The 20,634-nt window shown below is 39.6% G+C and overlaps 1 protein-coding gene across 2 annotated transcripts; it reads left to right on the top strand.

Moving 5' to 3' along the window:
* Positions 1 to 343: 343 nt before the first annotated feature.
* On the top strand, positions 344 to 19,098 carry crlf3 (cytokine receptor-like factor 3). 2 transcript variants are annotated; one of them, XM_086154084.1, is made up of 9 exons: positions 344 to 444; positions 6,022 to 6,149; positions 9,428 to 9,635; positions 10,259 to 10,346; positions 10,439 to 10,611; positions 10,956 to 11,051; positions 11,295 to 11,433; positions 11,540 to 11,652; positions 15,990 to 19,098. In XM_086154084.1, exons 2-9 carry the CDS (start codon positions 6,033 to 6,035, stop codon positions 16,259 to 16,261), a joined length of 1,206 nt encoding a protein of 401 aa, XP_086010210.1. In that variant the 5' UTR covers positions 344 to 444; positions 6,022 to 6,032; the 3' UTR covers positions 16,262 to 19,098. The 2 variants fall into 2 exon arrangements, with proteins under 2 accessions (XP_086010210.1, XP_086010209.1); XM_086154083.1 differs by having other exon boundaries at positions 10,439 to 10,616; positions 10,823 to 11,051.
* The last annotated feature ends 1,536 nt before the right edge of the window (positions 19,099 to 20,634 follow it).

Genomic DNA, 20,634 nt, shown 5'->3' with positions numbered 1-20,634 from the left:
CACATTTTTTTCCCATTATTTGGTGAACCCTGGTCGTGTAAATGTCAGCCTTTGGACTTTTTTAAGGTAAAAATATATGTGCATAACAGGCCATTTATTATCAGTTCCATGGAATTTACCAAATCCTTTATATTTCACATTGAAAGATTTCGGGTATAAATGAAATTCAGCAAACTTTTGACTATTAATCATAAACCTCGTATTGGAAAGAAGTCAGTTCCTATCAAACCCGTTCTAAACTGCGGGGGCGATTTATCTCAAGTCGATTGGCTGAAGTTCTTGTCAATCAAAATATATTATCTATGATTGGCCGCTGCTCTTGAGTCTCGGAAGTGTATTTTAGATGTGCAACATTTCGGTCTATTTAACGGCAGTGTGAGTTAGCACTCTCGAATTGTTTCAAAACTTTGGTGAAGAAATGACCGACAAAAAGCACTGAAACGGGTAAGCGTTTGAATGAGTCCTCGAAGAATCAAGGCGTGTCATGTTGCGTGTTAACTGTTACTTTAGGCCGTTAAACTTGCTCGTCGAAGCATGTCCGAGTGTCATTATCTTATGGCCACTAGCTAAAATATAGCTTTCCCTCCGGTTCCAAGAGACCAACTTAACGGTAAACTGCAAGGTTTTTGTGGAGTCAGTTTTGATCATTGGAGAATTTTTAACCCAATCACTTTTATCGACAACTTTATTTACAACTAATATTGTTATTATTATTATTTTTGTGTGTGTGTGTGTGTGCTAGTTTGCGTCTCAACATCCTCAATTAAAGTGCACCCGAATGGAGGGCGAGATATTTTTTTAGGTTGACTTGCACAAGGACGTTGTTATGGTGGGCAGTTTTGTACGCTTGTTTCGTCTTTAGCTAATATCCGTGGATCTTCGTTGTTTTCATCATCTAATGTCAAGATCTGAGGGTCCAACAAAATAGAAGTGAGATATTTTCAAACAGTTCTGCAGTCAGACCCTGACTGGTTTTCCAAGTAAGCCCTCTGTGACACAGTTGAACTCTCGAATATAAGCAAATCTGCAGCCTGACTCTTTCGCTATTTTTTTTTTTTTTTTCAATTTTACTCTTTTCTGGAATATTTAATTGTGGCAGCGGGTGAAGGGGAAATACTTGAAGATTGAAAAGAAAATATGGACTCTGTGAGCTAGTGAAGACATGTCTGGTGTTGTCATGTCAGTGGCCAGACTAATAATAATAACTATGGTTTGCGACTGAATTCCTTCCATAACGTTCTTGTTAGTCAGAGTTTGTCGAGATGCATTCAGCTGTTTAAAATGCTTGCAGCTCTTATCCATACTGAGATGTTTTCTTGTCATTCTGGCTCTTAAATGTCAAAAAAATAAATATGTAAATGTATGAGTTTTAAAGGTTTATGTTGCAGCTCCTTTTACAATTGTCTGTAAGAACAAGAAAACAGAAAAATCTAAAAACACTTGTAAAAAAAGGCACCTAAGACACACCTAACATACTTAAGCTGTGATAATTTCCCTTGCTTACTATTACATATTGATCAATGAACGCTGTAAGAAACGTATTGGTTCTAATAAGGGTTTTATGAAACTTATGTGATGACTTCTTTTTTCATCCCTAACTTTATTCATGTATGACTATTTGTCCATAGATATTTGTCAAATTTACTCTTGCACTGTAAATTAAATGGAATCACTAAACTTAAAAAGCAAATTTTCCATATTTGTGTGGCTGCAGTTGTCAAAACCTAAACAATAGATATTTGCAGATGTATCAGTAGACATCATTAAACTTATGATTTATAATATAGTCGCTCCTTATTTTGATTACATTAGGAATAGATATAAAAACATTAATTTAAAAACTTAACTGACAAATTAAGACAAAGAATTAATCACCACCTAACCAATGCTTGTAGTATTTGATTTAATCTTTGTTACAAACTGCAATTTGAAAATAACAATTTGAAAATAATTGTGTTGAAAAATGCCTTGCAAACTAGGGGTGATGATGAAGAGATTCAGAATTAGGTGTTAAAGAAAAGTTAAATTGCAGTGGACATGCATCATTCACAGCTTTCACACATTGATTTGAATTCTCCACATGCAAATTGGGTGACCTAATATTCCCAGCTTTCCCACCTTATGCAATATTCCCAGCATGCTTTCCTATCTTGCCATGACTTGCATGCACATTGTTCGGAAACACACTTCATACACAGTGCACTGCCTGTCAGATGGCAGGTCATCTTCCCATGCAGGTTGACCTAAATACTCAGAAAACACACTGCCTACTATTATCTGCCTGCTTGTTTACTCTTGAATCATGAAACAAGAGAAAACGTACCGGGGAGTGCTGTACGTTTGTTGCACCCTTACTGGTATTATAGATTTCATCATGTAGGACTAGTGGCTAAATGTGGGCTTGGCAATGTGCCCTGTGTTCGCTGTCGTCCCAAACAGATTTTGGAGTGAAGGCATTATAAACTGCAGTATTAAAGAGCAAGAGAGGACAAGAGCTCTTTTTAGAGGTTTATTCAGAAAAAATATGTACAGTGGCTGGACTCGGAGGATTAAATGAGTTTGAGAGAAGGGATCATTGTTAATTGTGGGTGTTGTTGATGTCACTATGAGAGTGCATTCCTGAATACTTCTGCTTATTAGTACCCCCGTATCAATGTGTGTGTCCTTCAATTAAGAGCATGCATTGCCTAAAATATCGTTTGACCCATCACAAAATGCAAATCCATCTCTAAAAATGCAACTCTAGATCACTTCCTGTCTCAGAAGATGCTTTTGTAGCTAAGAGGAGATAAAAATATCAGTTCAGAAGCACTGCTCTTTTCAACAAAGTATACAAAGTGTGGAGCTCACGGGTAGAAAAGGGAATGTTTCATCCAAGTTTTTTCAGAACCAAAAGTGAAGTGATGACTTATTGAGAATAATTACTGTTATTGTGCAAATAAAGTAGCGATGAAATTTCAAAATAGATCTGACAAAGACTCAACAATGCAACCGTTTATTGAAAAATAGATGTATTCAAATAAGATAAATTTATAATGTTAAAAATGCTTAGTGAACATGTTTTTCCTAAATGCAATTTTAACTTTTAATAACAAACTGTGGTGTCCATAGTTTTGTTTTTTTCTCCTCAACAGACCTGCTCTGTTTATGCATATTTGTTACCCAGTAACTGAAGAGGCTGTTGTCAAGTATTCAGTTCCAGTGTGTGCTGCTATGTCTCTGAGACTGTCTGCAATGCATACGTCTTGAGGCTGTTTAAGCAGAAGGAAACAAAATGTGTGTGAATTGTGAAAATGATCACATAGCTAAGCATCCAGAGGCCTTTACATGCATCTTACTAGCCTCAAGAACGCCCGAAGGTCTCCTGAACCTGAGCTGAGACCCCATGTTAAGAAATGTAAGAAATCCATCTCAACCACATGCTGCAAGTGATGAAGTCTCTTCGTTAAGTTCCTCTTTAGATGCTACTCAGGAAATGAAACCACAGAAAAGAGGCTGATTGTGGTATAGGCTCTAAGAAGAAGTGTCAGCTGAGAGAGCATAAATTAATACACGTTCACATTATTCATTGGCATTATTCATGTGGCATCACCGACCACTAGTACAAGTCGGTAACAATGGTTTTGCTGTCAGATAATATCAATGGTTCTTTTCAACGTGATTCACAATTGATGCCAAAATAACCCAATTATCACAGTGTCCTTTTTATATTACTTCCAGTTGTTTGTGTACAAGTTTTCTGTGTACATCACAGACCATTAAGCATCAAAAGAAAGGCAGGCATGAGAGAAAAGACTTCCACATGAAAAAAATCCAAAGTGAATAAATCAATTTGCACAATTTTTAACCAAGTGTTTGTTTTTATATCAGAGTAGCAACGGTTTTAATGGAAGCCTGTTATTTTCTTATTGACATGAGAAATGGCATGCAAAATAGGAATAGTTCATAACTGACTCATATTCTAATTCACCCATCTTCGCTTCAATGGGAATTGTGTCATTAAGGTGGTTGATTGTTACACCAAACATTCATTTTAACTTCAGTTCTTTTGGTAATTCACTCGGCTCATATACCTTGATATTGGTGTAATAAAATCATTGAAATTTATTTTTTAAATGTTTTTTTTTTACTTTTTATTTGAATGATTTTTATCTCGATCATGAAGTTTTCTTGAGGTGTGCATGTCATACCATTTGGAGCTAAATCACAGTATGTAGTCTCTGACTGCAGTGACGTTCACTCTGACGTTAATGCTGTTTTTCTAACATCAGACTTGTTGATGTAACTTTGTTCTGTGCTATCAGTTTCCCTCAGCTCAAACGTTGTAAAACATTAACATGCAGCCAAAATAACCAAAGCGTAGAACAACAATTACATTATTATAGGTATCTATGTTAATAGATAGCAGGTCACAGGAAAGCATCGTCAAACTCGGTCTATTATATTTAGTTTATCTAACTGGGCAATCAGAGAGGGTTCACTGTTTGCTCTGGGATCACCATAGTTTGACACTTTATCACCACATCTACACGTCTAGTAACTTTTTATAATACTGTATGGAATCTGAGATATAATTTATGCTGTATATTTAGTCCAGGGTGTATCCTGCTTTTCGCCTGATGACAGCTGGAATAGGCTCCAGCATCCCCTGCGACCCTGACTGCACGATAGGCGGCAGAAGATGGATGGATGATTCTGATGTAGTGTAGTTTTAAGTGGTTACAAATGTGAAAAATTGACATTTTATACACTATATATTTGATAAAGTATTATACAGTGTATGTATTTGTCTGGCATTTGTCTGGACATCAATATGGGTGGGACATTGGTTTCAGGACATCTAACAAAACCAGAATACTGACGATGACTAGTATTTATTTTCAGTGTCAAAATGTTTAAATCCTCATATATCATGTTTTTTCATCAGAAAACATGATATAAAGTTTTTTGTACACTTCCCTCATAGTACTTATTTGATATCTTGAAAGAATATCAGCGCATATATACCTGTGCTTTTTTTTTAAATCCTTAAATGCCATTATCAGAAATACCATTATTGGCATGAGGTCCATTAGGCTGTATTTGTACAGCTCATACATTATTATTGATTGGAATGACTACAATTCATATACAGTGATACAGACTTGACACAGTAAAGGTTTTTGGCTACCCAGTGAGGTAATGACAATGGTCAGCTGGTGGGTAGATATAAATGAATACATTTGGATCACGCTGACATACTGGGTTCTCCCCAGGGCCCAGAGGCTTCATTGGAAAAATATTTCGGAAAATCCCTTCCCAACTTTTTCCATAAACCAGCTAACAGACAGAAATTTCCTGGAGCCCAGAGCGATGCTTTCAGCCATCTTGTTTGATGCCCTCACCAGCTGTAATTAAATATTGATATGTAATTGTCCCTCATTTGATGAAACTGAAAAATAGCACGAGGAAAATGTTGCGATACACGATCCTTTATCTTAGGCTCATTTATAATCTGCTAGTTGGTCAATATTCTGCTCGATCGCTGTTTGCAGCTGAATTTCTGTAAGAGCTTCGTTGTTGATTGCTGTCTGGTGGGAAGTGGTTTCCATGTTGACACACATCCTCTGTCAAACAGCTTACTTAGTTACCGTTATATTGTGCAGTGCAGGATGCAGATGAGTAAGACTCGTGGTTGGCATGCCTAAATTACTGTCTGTTTTTATTGTAAAACAGTCCCACTGTGGTGATTTGATTATCCTCTTATTGAGGAAAAAGTTAAGCTGAAGCTTCAGCTCACATTTCACTCATGATGTGACCCAATTTAATGTTTCACCCTCCATGGGATCTCTCAAATCTATGCCCTGATATTGCTTGTCATTTTTATATATTTTTTTTTTTTTCGGCAAACCAAGGAATGGTAGACAAGTCACTTAATAAAATGCAGAACCCAGATGATGATTAAAATTTTCATTAAAAAAAACAGCAACTGTCAATTATAACCGATTGGCATTTCCGTTCTGCCCTGTGTGCTTGCATCAGGAGGTACAAGGATGTCTGTGGAAGTGGACATGCTGCTGCAGGAGGCGAAAGAAAGCATCGAGGCAGCCCAGAACTATCGCAGTGAACTCCAGCAGCGCCTGAATGGCCTCAACCAAGCCCAGAAACAGGTACCACATCCTCAGCACCCATATAGGATTTATAAATTACGCTTCAAGAATTTCCAAACCTCCACTGAATTTTAAATACTCGGGAGACAGACTAATAATAACCATAATAATTTAGCCTTTATTAATCCCTGCGTTCTCTGCAATTAACCCATCATGGATGAACCGTGAGCAATAGCCTGCGTCCATCAGCGCCAGTGGAGCGGTTAGGGGTTCAGTGTCTTGAATGAGTGACCACAACCATGAAGTTTGTGTGAAACCATATCACTCCAATATCTAATATACAGAGACTTTGGATTTCATTGGCAATACAATGTGTTGTTGTGGTGTAAAGGAATGTGGTCTAAGAAATTTGAAGTCACCATAATTTTCAGCATAGATTTTCTGATAGTCTCAAATAATTGTGTAACCCTTCATCCCGTAGAGATCGACATCCACCCTGGGTCTTACCTGGATCAGTGTCTGTATGGAACTTAGTTCAGATCTGTTGAAGTCGTACATTGTATTTGTTCATACTCTAGTGAAAATAAAGATAAACCAGAATTTGGAGGTTATCTCACATTATCTTTGTCTGCTGTTTGTGAGTATTATGGTTGGTCCATTAATGATAATCAACAATGAAGGTCATCAACGTTAATATTCCTGCATTATGTTTTTCATTTGTGGTTGCACTGGAGCTGCTGTACATTGAACTTGTGGTTTGAGAATATATTCTTGTGGTATGAATATGTCGAGGCCAATCCGGGTCTTTTGTGGCTTTCCAGATGTTCATATAGAAATCATTCTGCTTGTCCACCAATTTTTTTTTTTTTTCAAGCTGCAGACTGTTGTGGTGGTGATTTGAATTGACTTTGGATTGATCCCATTTACCAAGTTCAATTTATATCAGTTTTTTAAATGGTCTTATGTTATTTAGAGACCACTTTACAACAATATCACTAACACATTCACAGCACTAAATTGGGGGCTACATAAGGCGTCAACCTACACTGTCACACATGTTCATACACTGATAATGAAGCATTAGAAGTAATTAGAGGGTGAGTATTTTCAAAACAGCCTCTTAAGCAGGAGATCAAACCAGTGACCTTTTAAATTAGACCATCTTTCTACATACTGAGCAATCCTTTGGGGAAAAATCAATGGTTGACTTACCACTTTTAAATTTGTTTATGGTTGTAAGTAAAAGTAATTTTCGTATCAGTGGATTGACACTTGGATCCAGCCTATGAAATTTTGATCATTTCTGCAAATGCCCTCACACAAGTTTGTCATGATTGGTGGGATAGCGCTAAATTCTTCCTGATTACATTCTTGTTTGCAGTCCTATTTTGGGAAACGATCCTGTTCGACTTAAACTTACACAGGTTTATCTCTTGTTCAGTCTTGTTCAGTCGACAATTTGAAATGACAGAGCAGTAAATTTGATATGATTTACTTATTGGCTGATTGTATGTGCTCTCAGGACAGCATATTCTGTCTCAGCTATCTTATCCTTCCTCCCGCTGTCTAATTTCCCCGTCCAGCTGCTTGCAGTAAACAATGCTGCTGTTTCCTGTTGTATTGGCCTCAGAGGCGGCCTCATAGCAGAGAAGGCCAGACTCTGCTTTAAAAAAACAACACATTTTAAGATATCATTTAATATTTGTAGAACAGAATCAACCAGAATTCTGCCATGAATGCATTGGTTTCAAACACATTAACAATACAAGCACATCCAAACACTCATTTCTGTGGCAGGCAGGAGAGAATGCTACTTGTTGACTTTTGATTGAAGAGATGGAGAGGACAGATTCTCAAGGCCTCTGAACAAGAACGGATTCCCCTTGAAGAAATAATTTGAACTGAAAACGGTTAAAATGAGATATTTCTCTTAGAAAAGCTAAAGGTAGGCACTTAAGAGACCCTTTTAATATATCTAAAAACCCAGGAGTCAAAAGTAATTTTTAATATTAAGATAATCTTTTCTTCAGCTTGCATGGAACTATAAGTTGGTATGACTTGTAGAAACTGGGAAAATATGGGTCCACAGTCAGAAATGTTTAGATCTTGAGTTGATGTCTGAAAAACAAAAACGATTAAAAAATGACATTTTTGCATGAAATCTTAGTGATTGGTTGAACACATTTTCCCTGCAGAATATTATTACATTGGCCACAGTAATTGCTCGGATTTTTGTGCCTCCCCTTTCTCTTTCTCAGCTGGTTTGTCATACATTCTCTGTCATCAAGTATGTAGTGGGGTCTCTTACATGACCTCCAATCCCACAGCATGGTAAAATTCACAGAATCAGAGTTTAGGAATCATAGAAGCTTCACAGGCACATTTACACACCCTAAAACTAAGTAAATAATGGAGAAGACTGCACACTGTTTTTGTTATCCTGGACAATAGTATCACTGCAGCATCTATCAAACAAGCCCAAACATTAGCTGAAACTGTCTGATGTTCTATTTTTAGGTTGACGGGGCCCAAAATTTTGATCCCAGGTCCGTTTTGTTGGACAGATTGTCATCAGGAAATGATGAGTTGTTTCCAACGGAAAATGTCCTCCGTTCACCTTGCATGATAAGAGGAGGTCGGACTGTATTCTGTTCAAATCCCAGTGTGTTTTTTGTTCCGTCCCCAGCTTTATCAGTACCGCAGTTGTCAATCGGCCTTCCGCTTCCTGCCGTATCGCTTTCGCTAGCTACACATTGTAATATCGTACATTATCTGTGTGTATGCGTGAGCGGCCTACTTTGCAAAGAGGAACAGAAAACAGTTCGCTTCCTGACGAGCCTCTTGCAAGTATAGTAGCGGTAGTGATGAAAACTCCTATTTCTATGAAAACACAGAAAACTCCTATTCAGCAAATAGGTGCCTAGCAAAACTAATGTAGATGGCAACATCAAGTTTTACAGGTGAGGATGGCTTCACCTTTGAGGCGCTGAACGTTTGGTGAGCTTTTAGGGGTGTTTGGAGGCTTGACACTTTTCTATCAGTGGTTGTATCTCAATGGAGCTGGTGCTTCACAGAACCTTTGCAGTGCATCAGCGGAGCTCTGGAGAGAGCGCCCTCTTTTGGTGGATACTCTGCATTACAATACATCGCTGTATGGCAGCAGTTTGAACAATTCAATTGAGGAGGAGCACCTTGATATCTGATGAAGATAAAAAACGCTCTTTGAGATTCTGTCACGGATTCACCGGTCCGTCAGCAAGCTAAGATTAAGGATTAAAAAGGCAGTGAGAAAAATGAAGTCCGATCTCCGTTATAATCTTTGTTCTCTGGCTCCCAAGGTCAGGGGCAGCTCAGGTCAGGCTCGGGAGGTCCTCCGGAGGCACTTTGCAGAGTTGCAGGCAGCTGTGAGTCTGCTGCTGACAGAGCGACTGAATGCCCTGCTGGCCGAGGTGGACAGTATCGAGACAGACAGCATTAAACCACTGGATGACTGCCAAAGCCTCATCGAGCATGGGGTGAGCCAGGCGGATGAGCTGCTGAGAGAGGGTGGGTCTCTGTGCACATACAGTCATATTTCATAATTTCTCATGCTTATTATTTGATGATTTATATTCCTCAGTAATTATAAAGCTATTCGGTTGCTGATTGTTCCAAGTCTTGAATTCACAGGTAATATTCAATGGTTTTCCCCAAATTTCCACTTTTGTAATTACCCAGTTCCTAATGACTCAATCAATGAAGCCGGAACCGGAGGCATCATGTGTCGTTCGATATGAATATGTATAATTCAAGATTTCTTCAAGTTTTACCTTTTTGTGAAACCATTTGTGATTAAGTCCCTTTTTTTGGTTTTCAGACATTGAAGAATAGCTTTTTTAGCCATTTACTTGCTATTGAAAATGACATTCTTATACTACTGTAGAACTTACAAATTCTTAAAAATTACAGCAATCAATAACCAATACTTGTGAAGGTGTCTCTGTCTCTCTCTGCCCCCCCACCCCTTTTTATTTCCCTCTCCACATCCCTCCTGTGTTGGGTTCAACAAAACATCCTTTGTTCGTCTCACAAAGTCCTTGCCTGGATGTATTTTAGCAGCGGGGCTTCTTCCCGATGTCTCCGAAACAGTGTTTGGGTTGTGTGTGACGTGAAAGTTCATCTCTCCGCAGGGGAAGCTGCTCTGCGTTGTGGTCTCGGGGAAAAGGAGGACAAACTCGGCAGTTTCACGAAGAAGGCTTTGCATATCCAGCTGGACAGGTAGGCTAGAGGCGCTCTAGCGAGAGCTCTCAAATCGAAGCCTTTCATGAGCCGCTGCTCGGTAACCCTCTTATTTCTCATCGGCTTACCAGTCTACCAGAGGTACCGGCGCTAGTGGACGTCCCTTGCGTTTCTGCTCAGCTTGACGACTCGCTGCTTGGACTCCTGAGGGAACGGGTGCCTCGCCACGGCTCCGTCTCCTCCCACCCACCAGTCCAGATCGAGGAGCTCCAGGAGCGACCGGGCAGCATTCTTGTTCGCTGGTGTAAGGTTAGCTGTCACTCATCTATGAGTCATAATAAACATTAATCAGAGGGTTGCTTTAAGTGCTTTCCATTATGATTAAAAATGGAGGTCAAAATAAAGTACTGTAGTACTAAAGCACAGAAGTGATAAAATAATATGCTTCAAGGTAAATATGTCATGACAATGTGACAATCATTAATCTTAGGAGTTGTACTATATCCGTTGATCAGGTGGATGAGGACTTTGCCGCCGTAGATTACCGGCTGCAGTACCGGCGGTCTGGCAGTGGGGGAGGCCAGTATGAGGACGCCTATATTGGTCGGGACTCTGACTTCCTGGTTCTCCATGTGGACCCTCACACAGACTACTTGTTCAGGGTGTGTGCACGTGGGGAGGGTCGTACAGAATGGAGCCCCTGGAGCATCCCACAGACAGGATACACAACGCTGGCTCCGCACGGTAGGTATAGGATCTGCTGACCCGTGTGGCCCGCATGGCTTTTTGGTGGTCTTCACTTGGATCAAACATTCTTGTTGTTAATCTCTTTCCAACGGGCAGAATAAAGGTTTTTTTTAATTTGCTTGGTCTGAACTTTTTTTGTCAGTCTATCTATCTTCGTTTGGATGACAGTCATCATTTCTATGCAAACACCAACTTTGTTAATGAGTTGTGTGTGTGTGTGTGTGTGTGTGTGTGTGACAGAGTGGTGTCCTGGTACTGAGGGCTACATTTTAAGCAGTAGAAGAAACATGACGCTGCGCAATGACTCATCTCAATCCCGATGCCCTGTGCTCTACTCCAATGCCCCCACCTATTTCTGTGGACAGACCCTTACCTTCAAGTAAGAATAAAGGAAATTATACTTGCAGTTTTTAAGCTTCAAATGTCAGAAATATTTACTTTTACATTTTTATCCAAAACTGATAATGATTTGTGTGCCTATGCAGGATCTCTGCCGCCGGTCCAATGGATCAGCGGGATAGTCTAGGCGTTTGCGTGGACTGTGACAGAGGGGCAGAGTCTCTCCAGAGGGACCAGGCTGTCTGCATCTCCACCAATGGTATACAGACAATGATTGTTTGTTTTTGCCACAGAAAACAGTTCAGACTTCACGATAAATAAGGAAAAACCAAACAGGACATACAAATTATATCGAAGAGTAGATTCAACAACACAAGAATGAATAACACAAAAGAAAGCATCCAAGTATTTTTACTTGTTTTCGACAATCTGCATTAATTGATTTGACTTATTATTCTTGTTTTCCTATCCATTTAAGTGCATTTATTTTCCCATTTCACAACTAGAGCGGGTAGAATGATTGTGTTTTCAGATCATTTTTCAGTTGACACAGTAAAAAAACATGACCGTATTTTCTGCACTATAAGGCGCGTCAGATTATAAGGCGCACCTTCAATGAATGGCCTGTTTTAAAACAGTTTTCCTATATAGGGCGCTCCGTATTATAAGGCGCATAGAATAGAAACTACTGTAGTGGCTGGGGTTGCGTTATGCATCCACTAGATGAAACTGCGCAGGAAATTAAAAAAAAACACTCAGATAAGTCAGTTAAACTTCATTAATGGAATATAAACCAACGTTCTGACAACTCCGTTCACTCCAAAAAAAAGTTAGTGCATTCACAATACGATACTGTATGTAACAGTAGCTCTTACCGGTATTTGCATCGCCTTCGTTGAAAACAATTTATTTCCAACTCCATTTGTCACAGTTCAAAGCGTTTTCATAAAACGAAAGCACCAAGAATGACCGCCTCTAAATTCACTGATGTTCATGTCGCTTGCTTGCGCTGTTGCCGTCATTCGAATAGTGACAGTAGAGACGCTTCTACTTGCCGCTCTCTTATCAACAACACACTGTTCCAGTTTATCCTCCAACTGCGGCCGTCTCGCTTTGTTTTCTCGGAAACTCTGTTTAGTCTTCTTTACTCGACGCAGGTCATCTTGTCGCCTCCTCCACTTCCGTACCATTGATTCATTAATTTTGAATTCTCTCGCTGCTGCTCTATTCCTGTGTTCTATTGCGTGACCGATCGCCTAGAGTTTGAACTCTGCGTTGTAAGCGTGTCTCGGGAAAGGTGCCATTTTTGGGTCTTTATACACACAAAAGCTGTGGGACTGGAATTCCCATTTACTGTTTTTACTGCAGCTACTTCAGCGACGCCCCCTGACACCCCCAAGATTGATATATGTACAAGGTGCATTGGATTATAAGGCACACTGTCGGTTTATGAGAAATTCAAAGGCTTTTAGGTGCGCCTCATAGTGCGGAAAATACGGTAATCCTATTGTTAATTCAACGTAACACCCTCTAATATATCTGCTTCTTCTGGTAATGACAGTGCTGCTGCACAATTGAGCTAATGATGGGCTTGCGTTTTGCTGCAGAATTTCTTAAATTGAAGCTACAGCTAGTGAGACTGCCACCCTTAGTTAATTTTTAGTGTCCAAATTTGATGTGTACTTTGTCTTGATAGGCTTCTCTGCAGTTTCCTCTCACACACAAATATGATGTGGCAAAAGAAGACGGTATTGTCACGGCTCTTCTGCCCGGCAGTTTGTAGTCATTTCTACTCTTTCCACTCTCTGTAATCTGAACGCAACCAATGTCTTTGAGTTAAACGGCAGCCTCTGCTGAATCAGTAGCTGCATAAATATTTTTTCCTCTTCTACAGTGCTGAAGTTTGTTGCAGGCACTGAACTGAGGGGTTCACTTTCAGTCGTATCCTGCACAGGGAAAAATCTCTGGATATGTTTTTGTAGTGCAGAGATGTGTCTTTTGATACATGGGATTACTGTGTTTTGCAGCATGTTGTCCTCACTGGATAATTTCAAGCTCTCAAATGAGTCTATATTATCCCCTGCCACGCATTTCCCTCACATTGCTACCTTTCTTGTGAATGATGGGATTTTTTAATGCCTGCTGTGAAAGGTGTGTTGTGCTTCACTGAGTTTTCCCCAAATTTAATCGAGCTATTAAAGTTTCCTGAGAGAGTTGTTGTTAAACTTGTGAGCAGGTTTTTTCAAGAAGATTCTGGTTTCTCCCCGCAGTTTGACACCCTGTATAAACCGTTATCACATGACAGCTGTTGGGTCTAGCTAGGAAAAAACAAAACAGCTGTGTGGGCGGGTACTATTTCCTCAGAGAGCTACGCAAATCCAGAACGGGTCTTTTTCACCAGCAGTGATAGCAGGCATTAATTTACATAGCATGGGACTCAGCTGTTTAGACACTGTCACTTCTCGGTTTATCATACATCGTGTCCACTGCACATTCGGAGAAACGTGTCTGACGAACGCTCGCAGCCCTTATTGTTTCCCCGGCGCCGTGCAGATTCGCCATGTAGTCCTCTCATATTGTGAGAACGGTAGTGCGGCGAGCGATCGGCTCTGTCTTTCACGTTTCCCGAAAAGCAAATCCTCCGAGGCGTCAGCATCGGCGAACTTGACATATGATATAAATCGACATTCTTTGTTACAGGCAGTTGCTTCATCCACCTGCAGGGCCAAACAGCTGCCTCTAATTTTGTCATGAAGCTGTTGCTATCTGTCTTTAGACATGTCTCGTATGCGCCTCCCTTATTATTTGGCAGAAAAAAAGCCGACAGTTTATTTTTTTGTCTGCAGTTTCATCAATCATGGTTGCAAACCTGTCAAGATCAGTGTAGTATTTGTGCTACTTCCTCAGAAAGTGTTTCACTTTCTGTACTTAGCAACTATGTAGGCCATTTTTCTAGGAGGCAAATTGAGCATTTGCAGGTTTAGATGCCTCTTTAGTGTAGCAAATGTGTCGTGTGTGTGTGAGAAAGCGGAGTTATTTGTTTTATTTGGAAAAAAAAAAAGGTATTTGCTTTTCTCTGTGTTCAGGATCTGCAGGCTCTAAATGCCGTATTATCTTGTTCGGCTTCCTGCTGTGAGAAACTCATATTTTGCGACATAAAATGCCGTGGCATCTCTTCACAACTCACAAATGTATTTGTAAAAATGAACGGCGAGACACGCCTTGTCCTATTTTCTTGTCATTGTTTTGCCAGTTGTAATGTTGGTTTAAACTCTGTTAGCAGGGTTGCCAGAGCTGCATCTTTACTGCTGGAATTAGATATTTCTTTTATGTGCTTCAGCAGGATGATTTTGTGTCCTCAGTTGTTTGGAAAGGGCTCTTTTAAATGAAAATTCCATTCATACAATTATTGAATGTATGATGAATACATGGCCATAACTGAAGTAAGCTAATTTTTTCTACCTAAGTGATGCCAAACTCCAGATTTTACTTAAGGAAGTTTTTGCAGGACTCTTCAGAAAAGACTTCAGTTTTCTTGGTGCTTTGCAAAGCTGAATTTAATGATCACCGTGGTAATTCTTCGCCGGCGTCGCACCTGATAGCAAAGCATCCGATTGATGTGAAAGAAACAGGACGGCTCCGTCAGCTGACTCTTCAGCAGTGCGAGAGGGACGCCGCTTTCCAGGCAAACTAACGACAAACTAGAGCGCACCATTACAAATCAGCATCCAAAGTTGACATGTATCAGTGCCCATTGGAACTGTTATCAAAAAATTAAAGACTCTTGCACGCGAATCTCTTTCAACACCTTCAACCACTCGAGCCTGTGAAGGACCTGCCTCACTCTCAGACCACATTAAGAAAATAAGAGCTGCTATTCTGTCCTCTAGTAATGTGGAAAGACTGGTGCGTCTCTGCAGCCGAAAGTAGAGGGGCAATAATGATGAGTATCCGAGCAGACCGGATATTTTTAAAGTTTCCGTTGTACTCAGTAAGTCTAACAAAGTGATATTTTAGTGAATTTTCGGAACTACAGAGCAGATGTATTCACTTCAAAATTCCAGTTCAGTTATCGTGGTTTAATTATTATGTTTATTATTCGAAATGGACTAACCTTTTCTAGAGCTTTTCTAATCTATTAATTATGTAGTCCAAGTGTGTCATCAAATACATATATATATACATATATATATATGCAGGACTGTCTCAAAAAATTTGAATATTGCGATAAAGTTTTTTATCTTCTGTAATGCAATTACAAAAACAAAAATGTCATACATTCTGGATTCGTTACAAATCGACTGAACTATTGCAAGCCTTTTATTATTTTAATATTGCTGATTATGGCTTACATCTTAACAAAACTCAACAATCCTACCTCAAAATATAAGAAAAACATCATGGAAAAGTAATTTTTCTTTTTTTAATTGCATTACAGAAGATAAGGAACTTCATCACAATATTCTAATTTTCTGAGACAGTCCCGTGTATATATATATATATGTGTGTGATATCTAGCTGTTTTAATCGCATTTGTCTTGTTATTTTTATCCCCATTTATTTGATGATTCGCGCTTTACTTTTCGCTCTCCTCAGGCGCCGTGTTTGTTAACGGCAAAGAGATGACCAACCAGCTCCCTGGCATCGCCGTGGGCTCAGCAGTGACCTTTGACATGGAGCTGGTGAGTCTGTTCCCCCTCAGCAACAACAACAACAACCTGAGCGAGGGCGGCAGCATCAAGCTGCGGGTCACCATCGGCTCCGGCATGAGGGAGGTGGTGTTCGACTGGCTGCTGGACCAAGCTGTGGAGTGCCTCTTCTTCGGCTGCTCTTTTGCCCACGCCGGCTGGAAGGTGCTCGTCTTCTAAATACCCGATTCTCACCTTCCACGAGAGAGGTTCTCGTGGCCACGGTGGAGAGTCCGGATGCTTGTCATTCCTTTTTTTTTTTTTTTTTTTTTGAACAGCTGTTCATCACAGAGACGTCAGAAAACTTAATTTCCGTCTTAAGAACCGACAGAAATAATGCAATTTAGTATTTTTGAGGGGGGAGGGGGGTCTGATCTTGTCGTTCCTGAAGCGACAGAGTACCTTTGCTTAAACAAAGTGGTTTCATTGCGTTTTTTTTTTTTTTTTTGTCCTCATTTAGCAGCCCCGAACTGCAAACCCTCAGACGTTTTTCCGAGTAAGTTCAATCTATTGAGTGAGCAGAATAGCTGATGGGGATCAGACAAAAGTGTCATAATCCTGCTATATTTTATTTACTCTTTATTTATCATTTTTCCTTTCTTTCAACCTTTTAACGGCCACAGGATATCAAATGAAAGCACAAATACCCAGAACAATTTGCCCTCGATTAATATACAAATGAGTTAGGAAGTACTTAAAACAATTTCAAGAAATTGGGCTTCCATATAACGCACCTTTCATATAATGTATCTTGGAGTCGTTTGTGTCAGAACGTAACACACACTTTCTAGGACTGTAAGAGACGAATGCTAACTATTACCATTAGCTGTTCAACTCCGGAATCTTCATACCACAATCAAACAGTGGGAAAACACATCATTTTCGATTCCAATCTAGTGTCAGTGTTCCATACTTTTCTTGACAACTTTTACTTATTTTAAGCCTCTAAAAGGGGGCTATAAATGGATAAATGGTGTTGTGATTTTTTTTTTTTTTTTTTTTTTTTTTTTTTGCAAAAAAAGCCCTGCAAGAAATACCTTTATTTGGTATTAAAAAAAAAAAAAAAAAAAAAAGGAATCCGATGTTTAAACAGAGTTATTCCATGCCGGGGTAAAAATGACCACCAATGGTAACCTTTGCTAGAAAGTTACCATAACATTAAAACAACAATTCACTAAAGAAGGAATCCAGAAAAAATATTTGGCTCGGAAAGAATTGAACCCAGTCAAAAAAAAAAAAAATCCCACTATTGAGTTGAAAATGTTTTCCGCTTCGTCCCAAAGAGGGAAACGTGAGCGGGTTTCTTTTGGGGACTTTATTCAGTCAGTCAGTGTCTGATTGAAACAGAAAATCAAGCATGTTGTTCTGTTTCCGCTCGGGACGTGTTGTTATAGTCTCATGTTTGTTGTTGTCGAGTTGACTTCCTGTTTATGATGACACCTGATCAACAAGGAAGACTCCGGAGTTCCATAACCCTCTGTCACTTGCCACATCTTCTCCCAGAGGAGGGTTTCTACTGTTTACAGTTTTGTTTTTTTTTTTTCCCCCACACAGACGCACAGAAAGTGTATCTATGCAAATATCTTGACATCCTGAGCAATGGAAGGCCGCAGCTTTGCTTTCAGCTGTTTTGATCAGGAAATCAAACATGCTGCCTCTCGAAAAGGTTTGATCTCCCAAACCTGCTGGACACTGTGAAAAGTCTCACATCACTTTTTTTTTTTATTTTTTATTTTTTTTATTTTATTTTTTTATGAAATGAAACTATTAGGTCATAACAAAATCACAGGAGAGGTCAAAAAATTGGAATCCTCTTTAATGACCCCCCCGAAAAAGCTACATGTGCTTTGATGTAAAAAGTTCAGCATTGTATTGAAGTCATTAAGAGTCAGATATATGGTACAGTAAGCCATTATTAGCACTTAGGTTTGATGATATGCACCAGTATTGAGAAGTACATGGAAAAAAGAAAAAGTGTCCACACGGCCTTAAGTAACCAAGCTCAAAGATTGATGAATCATTGCCTTTTTGCTCTGACAATCGGAACTCCCAGTGGTTTTATTGATAAATGGGAGTCATGGCTGCTGTGATAAGAGTCAGCCCAGGTCAATCTGAATGTGACTGTTGAAATACTTTTTTTTTTTTTTTTTAAGCCTTGCTATTTAATTTTTTTCAGCATTTGAGATTCATTTCTATCCTCCTAAGAGGTGCACCCATTTTTTTTTCCCCCAATATTTATTTATGTATATTATTTTCAAGATTACATAAGAAATTCACTTTGATCTACAATACTGACAAAAAACGAACTGGAAAATTAACGCAATATGGCATGACATTTGGAGAACTCCAATACAGTACTTGAAAATTAATAGGATATTTTCTGACATTATTTTGGTCATTCTTTGGTCATTTTTACACTCCTGTGTGTTGGAAAAGTACTCAATTGGTTTTATGATTTGAAAAAAAAAATCTGTGGAGGATAGAAATGAATAAAAAAGCAAATGCGAAATGGTGTTCTGTTACAACCAACATTTTCAAGTGAATTTTTATTTTATTTTTGTCCTGTGTATCTGAACTAGGGCGGCGCGGCGGCGCGGAAGTTGGCGTTTCCACAGTACGAAATACCCCGGTTCGATTCCCAATTTTGGGGCCTTTTCAGCTTGCATGTTCTCACTGTGTCCACGTGGGTTTCCGCCAGGTTGTTCACTTTCCTCCCACAGTCCAAAAATATGCAGGCGAGTTGGAAAAAAAACTTTGGAAAAATTGCCCAAATGTGTGAAAGACAGTGAAAGGTTTTATGTCTATATGTTGCTGTGCGATCGACCGGCGACCCGCCTCTCGCGCAATGATAGCCGGGATAGAGGCTCGCGCCCCTGAGTGCGATAGATAATCGATGGATGGATTTGAACTCTTGAAAAATAATTTAAAAAAAAAAGTTAATGAATGAAATATGCTTGCTTTTTTTTTTTTTTGTTTTTTAAATCTTGTTGACCAACATTAAACCTTTTAAAAGTGCAGCTTTTCTAGCGTTCATTTGTGTTGTTGTTTTTTTTTTTTTTCATTTTCAAGTGCAAACAATATAAACTTTGAGGAATATTCATCACATTGTGCTCTCAGTTGTGAAAGAACATCGGAGTTTCACCGCTGCTTAGAGGTTTTGTTTTTAGAATCTCCAGTTTGATCTCTGTGGAACATCTCACCACTTGGAGGCTTAATGTAGCACATAGAGCAGAATTTAAATGTCCTCCTGAAAGAGACAAAAGTGGTCATTCAACCACAAAAATGGAAACCTCCGTCTTATTTATGCTATTTGTTCTCTGGTTTACTTTGCGTTTCAACGAAGATTTGCTCATAATCTTGGCGAAACCATGACACAAACAAAAAGGTCAGCAACCGTTGTGGACCCCCATCTAAGGTGGATTTTGCATTTTCTTTTTTTTTTTTTTTCCATTCTTTAATCACATCACAGACCTTAGGTTTTAGGACCTCCCAAGAAAATGGACCAAAATATTTATTAAAAAAATCTGAAGAATTGTAGTTTTAATTAAGATTGTGACATTAGCGATGGAGAATATATAAACACACTTACATCCGGTATGTTTATTCGGAGTCACCTCGCATGCAATTTGAAGTACAGTCAGTTTTTTTTCTTCATCTTTATCCAGCTTTGCAATGAGGATTTCAGGTACTTGGGGTCAAAAGTCCAGACCAGCAGAGTGAAGAGACGGTGTGAGGGAGTAATTCTAATTCAGGCTGGTCTAAGTTGAAGCCTGTAAAGAGGAGACTGAGGGTATCATAAGAAATAACACAGATAAGCGTCTATTTCTGAGCTCTGCAGAAGGGGAGACTCAGCGCGTTCTGTGGAGGAAACATCCAGAGCAGTGGTTCTTAACCTTGTTGGAGGTACTGAACCCCACCTGTTTTACATGCGCATTCACCGAACCCTTCTTTATTGGATGGAGGATCGTTTCATTGATGGGTACAAAGAACAGGCAGAGTAGCCCTTTCATCGAATCTGGCTCCCTTCACCTTGAATTCAGCAAGCGCTATGTTCTTGTAGTTCCCATCTCCATGCAGCTGAAGGAAGCCTTCCCTTAGTTTTGCCGGTGCCGGACTAGAATTGCTCATCTTGTCTTTGCAAATCATGCAGTTAGGACATCGATTCCAATCGCGTTCCGTCATACATGTGAATCCGTATCGTACGTATTCTTCCGACCGCTTTCTTTTTTTGCCCGACATAATCAATATGAAGGGATTAAAATATGAAGAAAGAAATCACATGACGTACCGTCACGACAGTCACAAGTTACTACAACTGAGCGCGCCAAAATCCCCGCAGCACGGATAGGCCGAGCTATGTAGCGTGATCACCTGCGGCCGGTGATGTCATCACCAATGTGTGTCTTGACCTCCGCCGAACCCCTGAGACTGACTCACCGAACCCCCGGGGTTCGATCGAACCCAGGTTAAGAACCACTGATCCAGAGAATCCCACCGAGTTCCTCCTCGCTCGGCCTTATATTGTGTGAAAGTGTATTGGTGGTGTTGACAAG

This window comes from Fistularia commersonii, chromosome 10, assembly GCF_037954325.1.
Source record: "Fistularia commersonii isolate RoL2024-O1a breed Wild chromosome 10, RoL_Fcom_v1.0, whole genome shotgun sequence".
NCBI lineage: Eukaryota > Metazoa > Chordata > Actinopteri > Syngnathiformes > Fistulariidae > Fistularia > Fistularia commersonii.
Note: the sequence above shows the minus strand (reverse complement) of the source record. Positions and strands in the feature narration are given on the sequence as shown.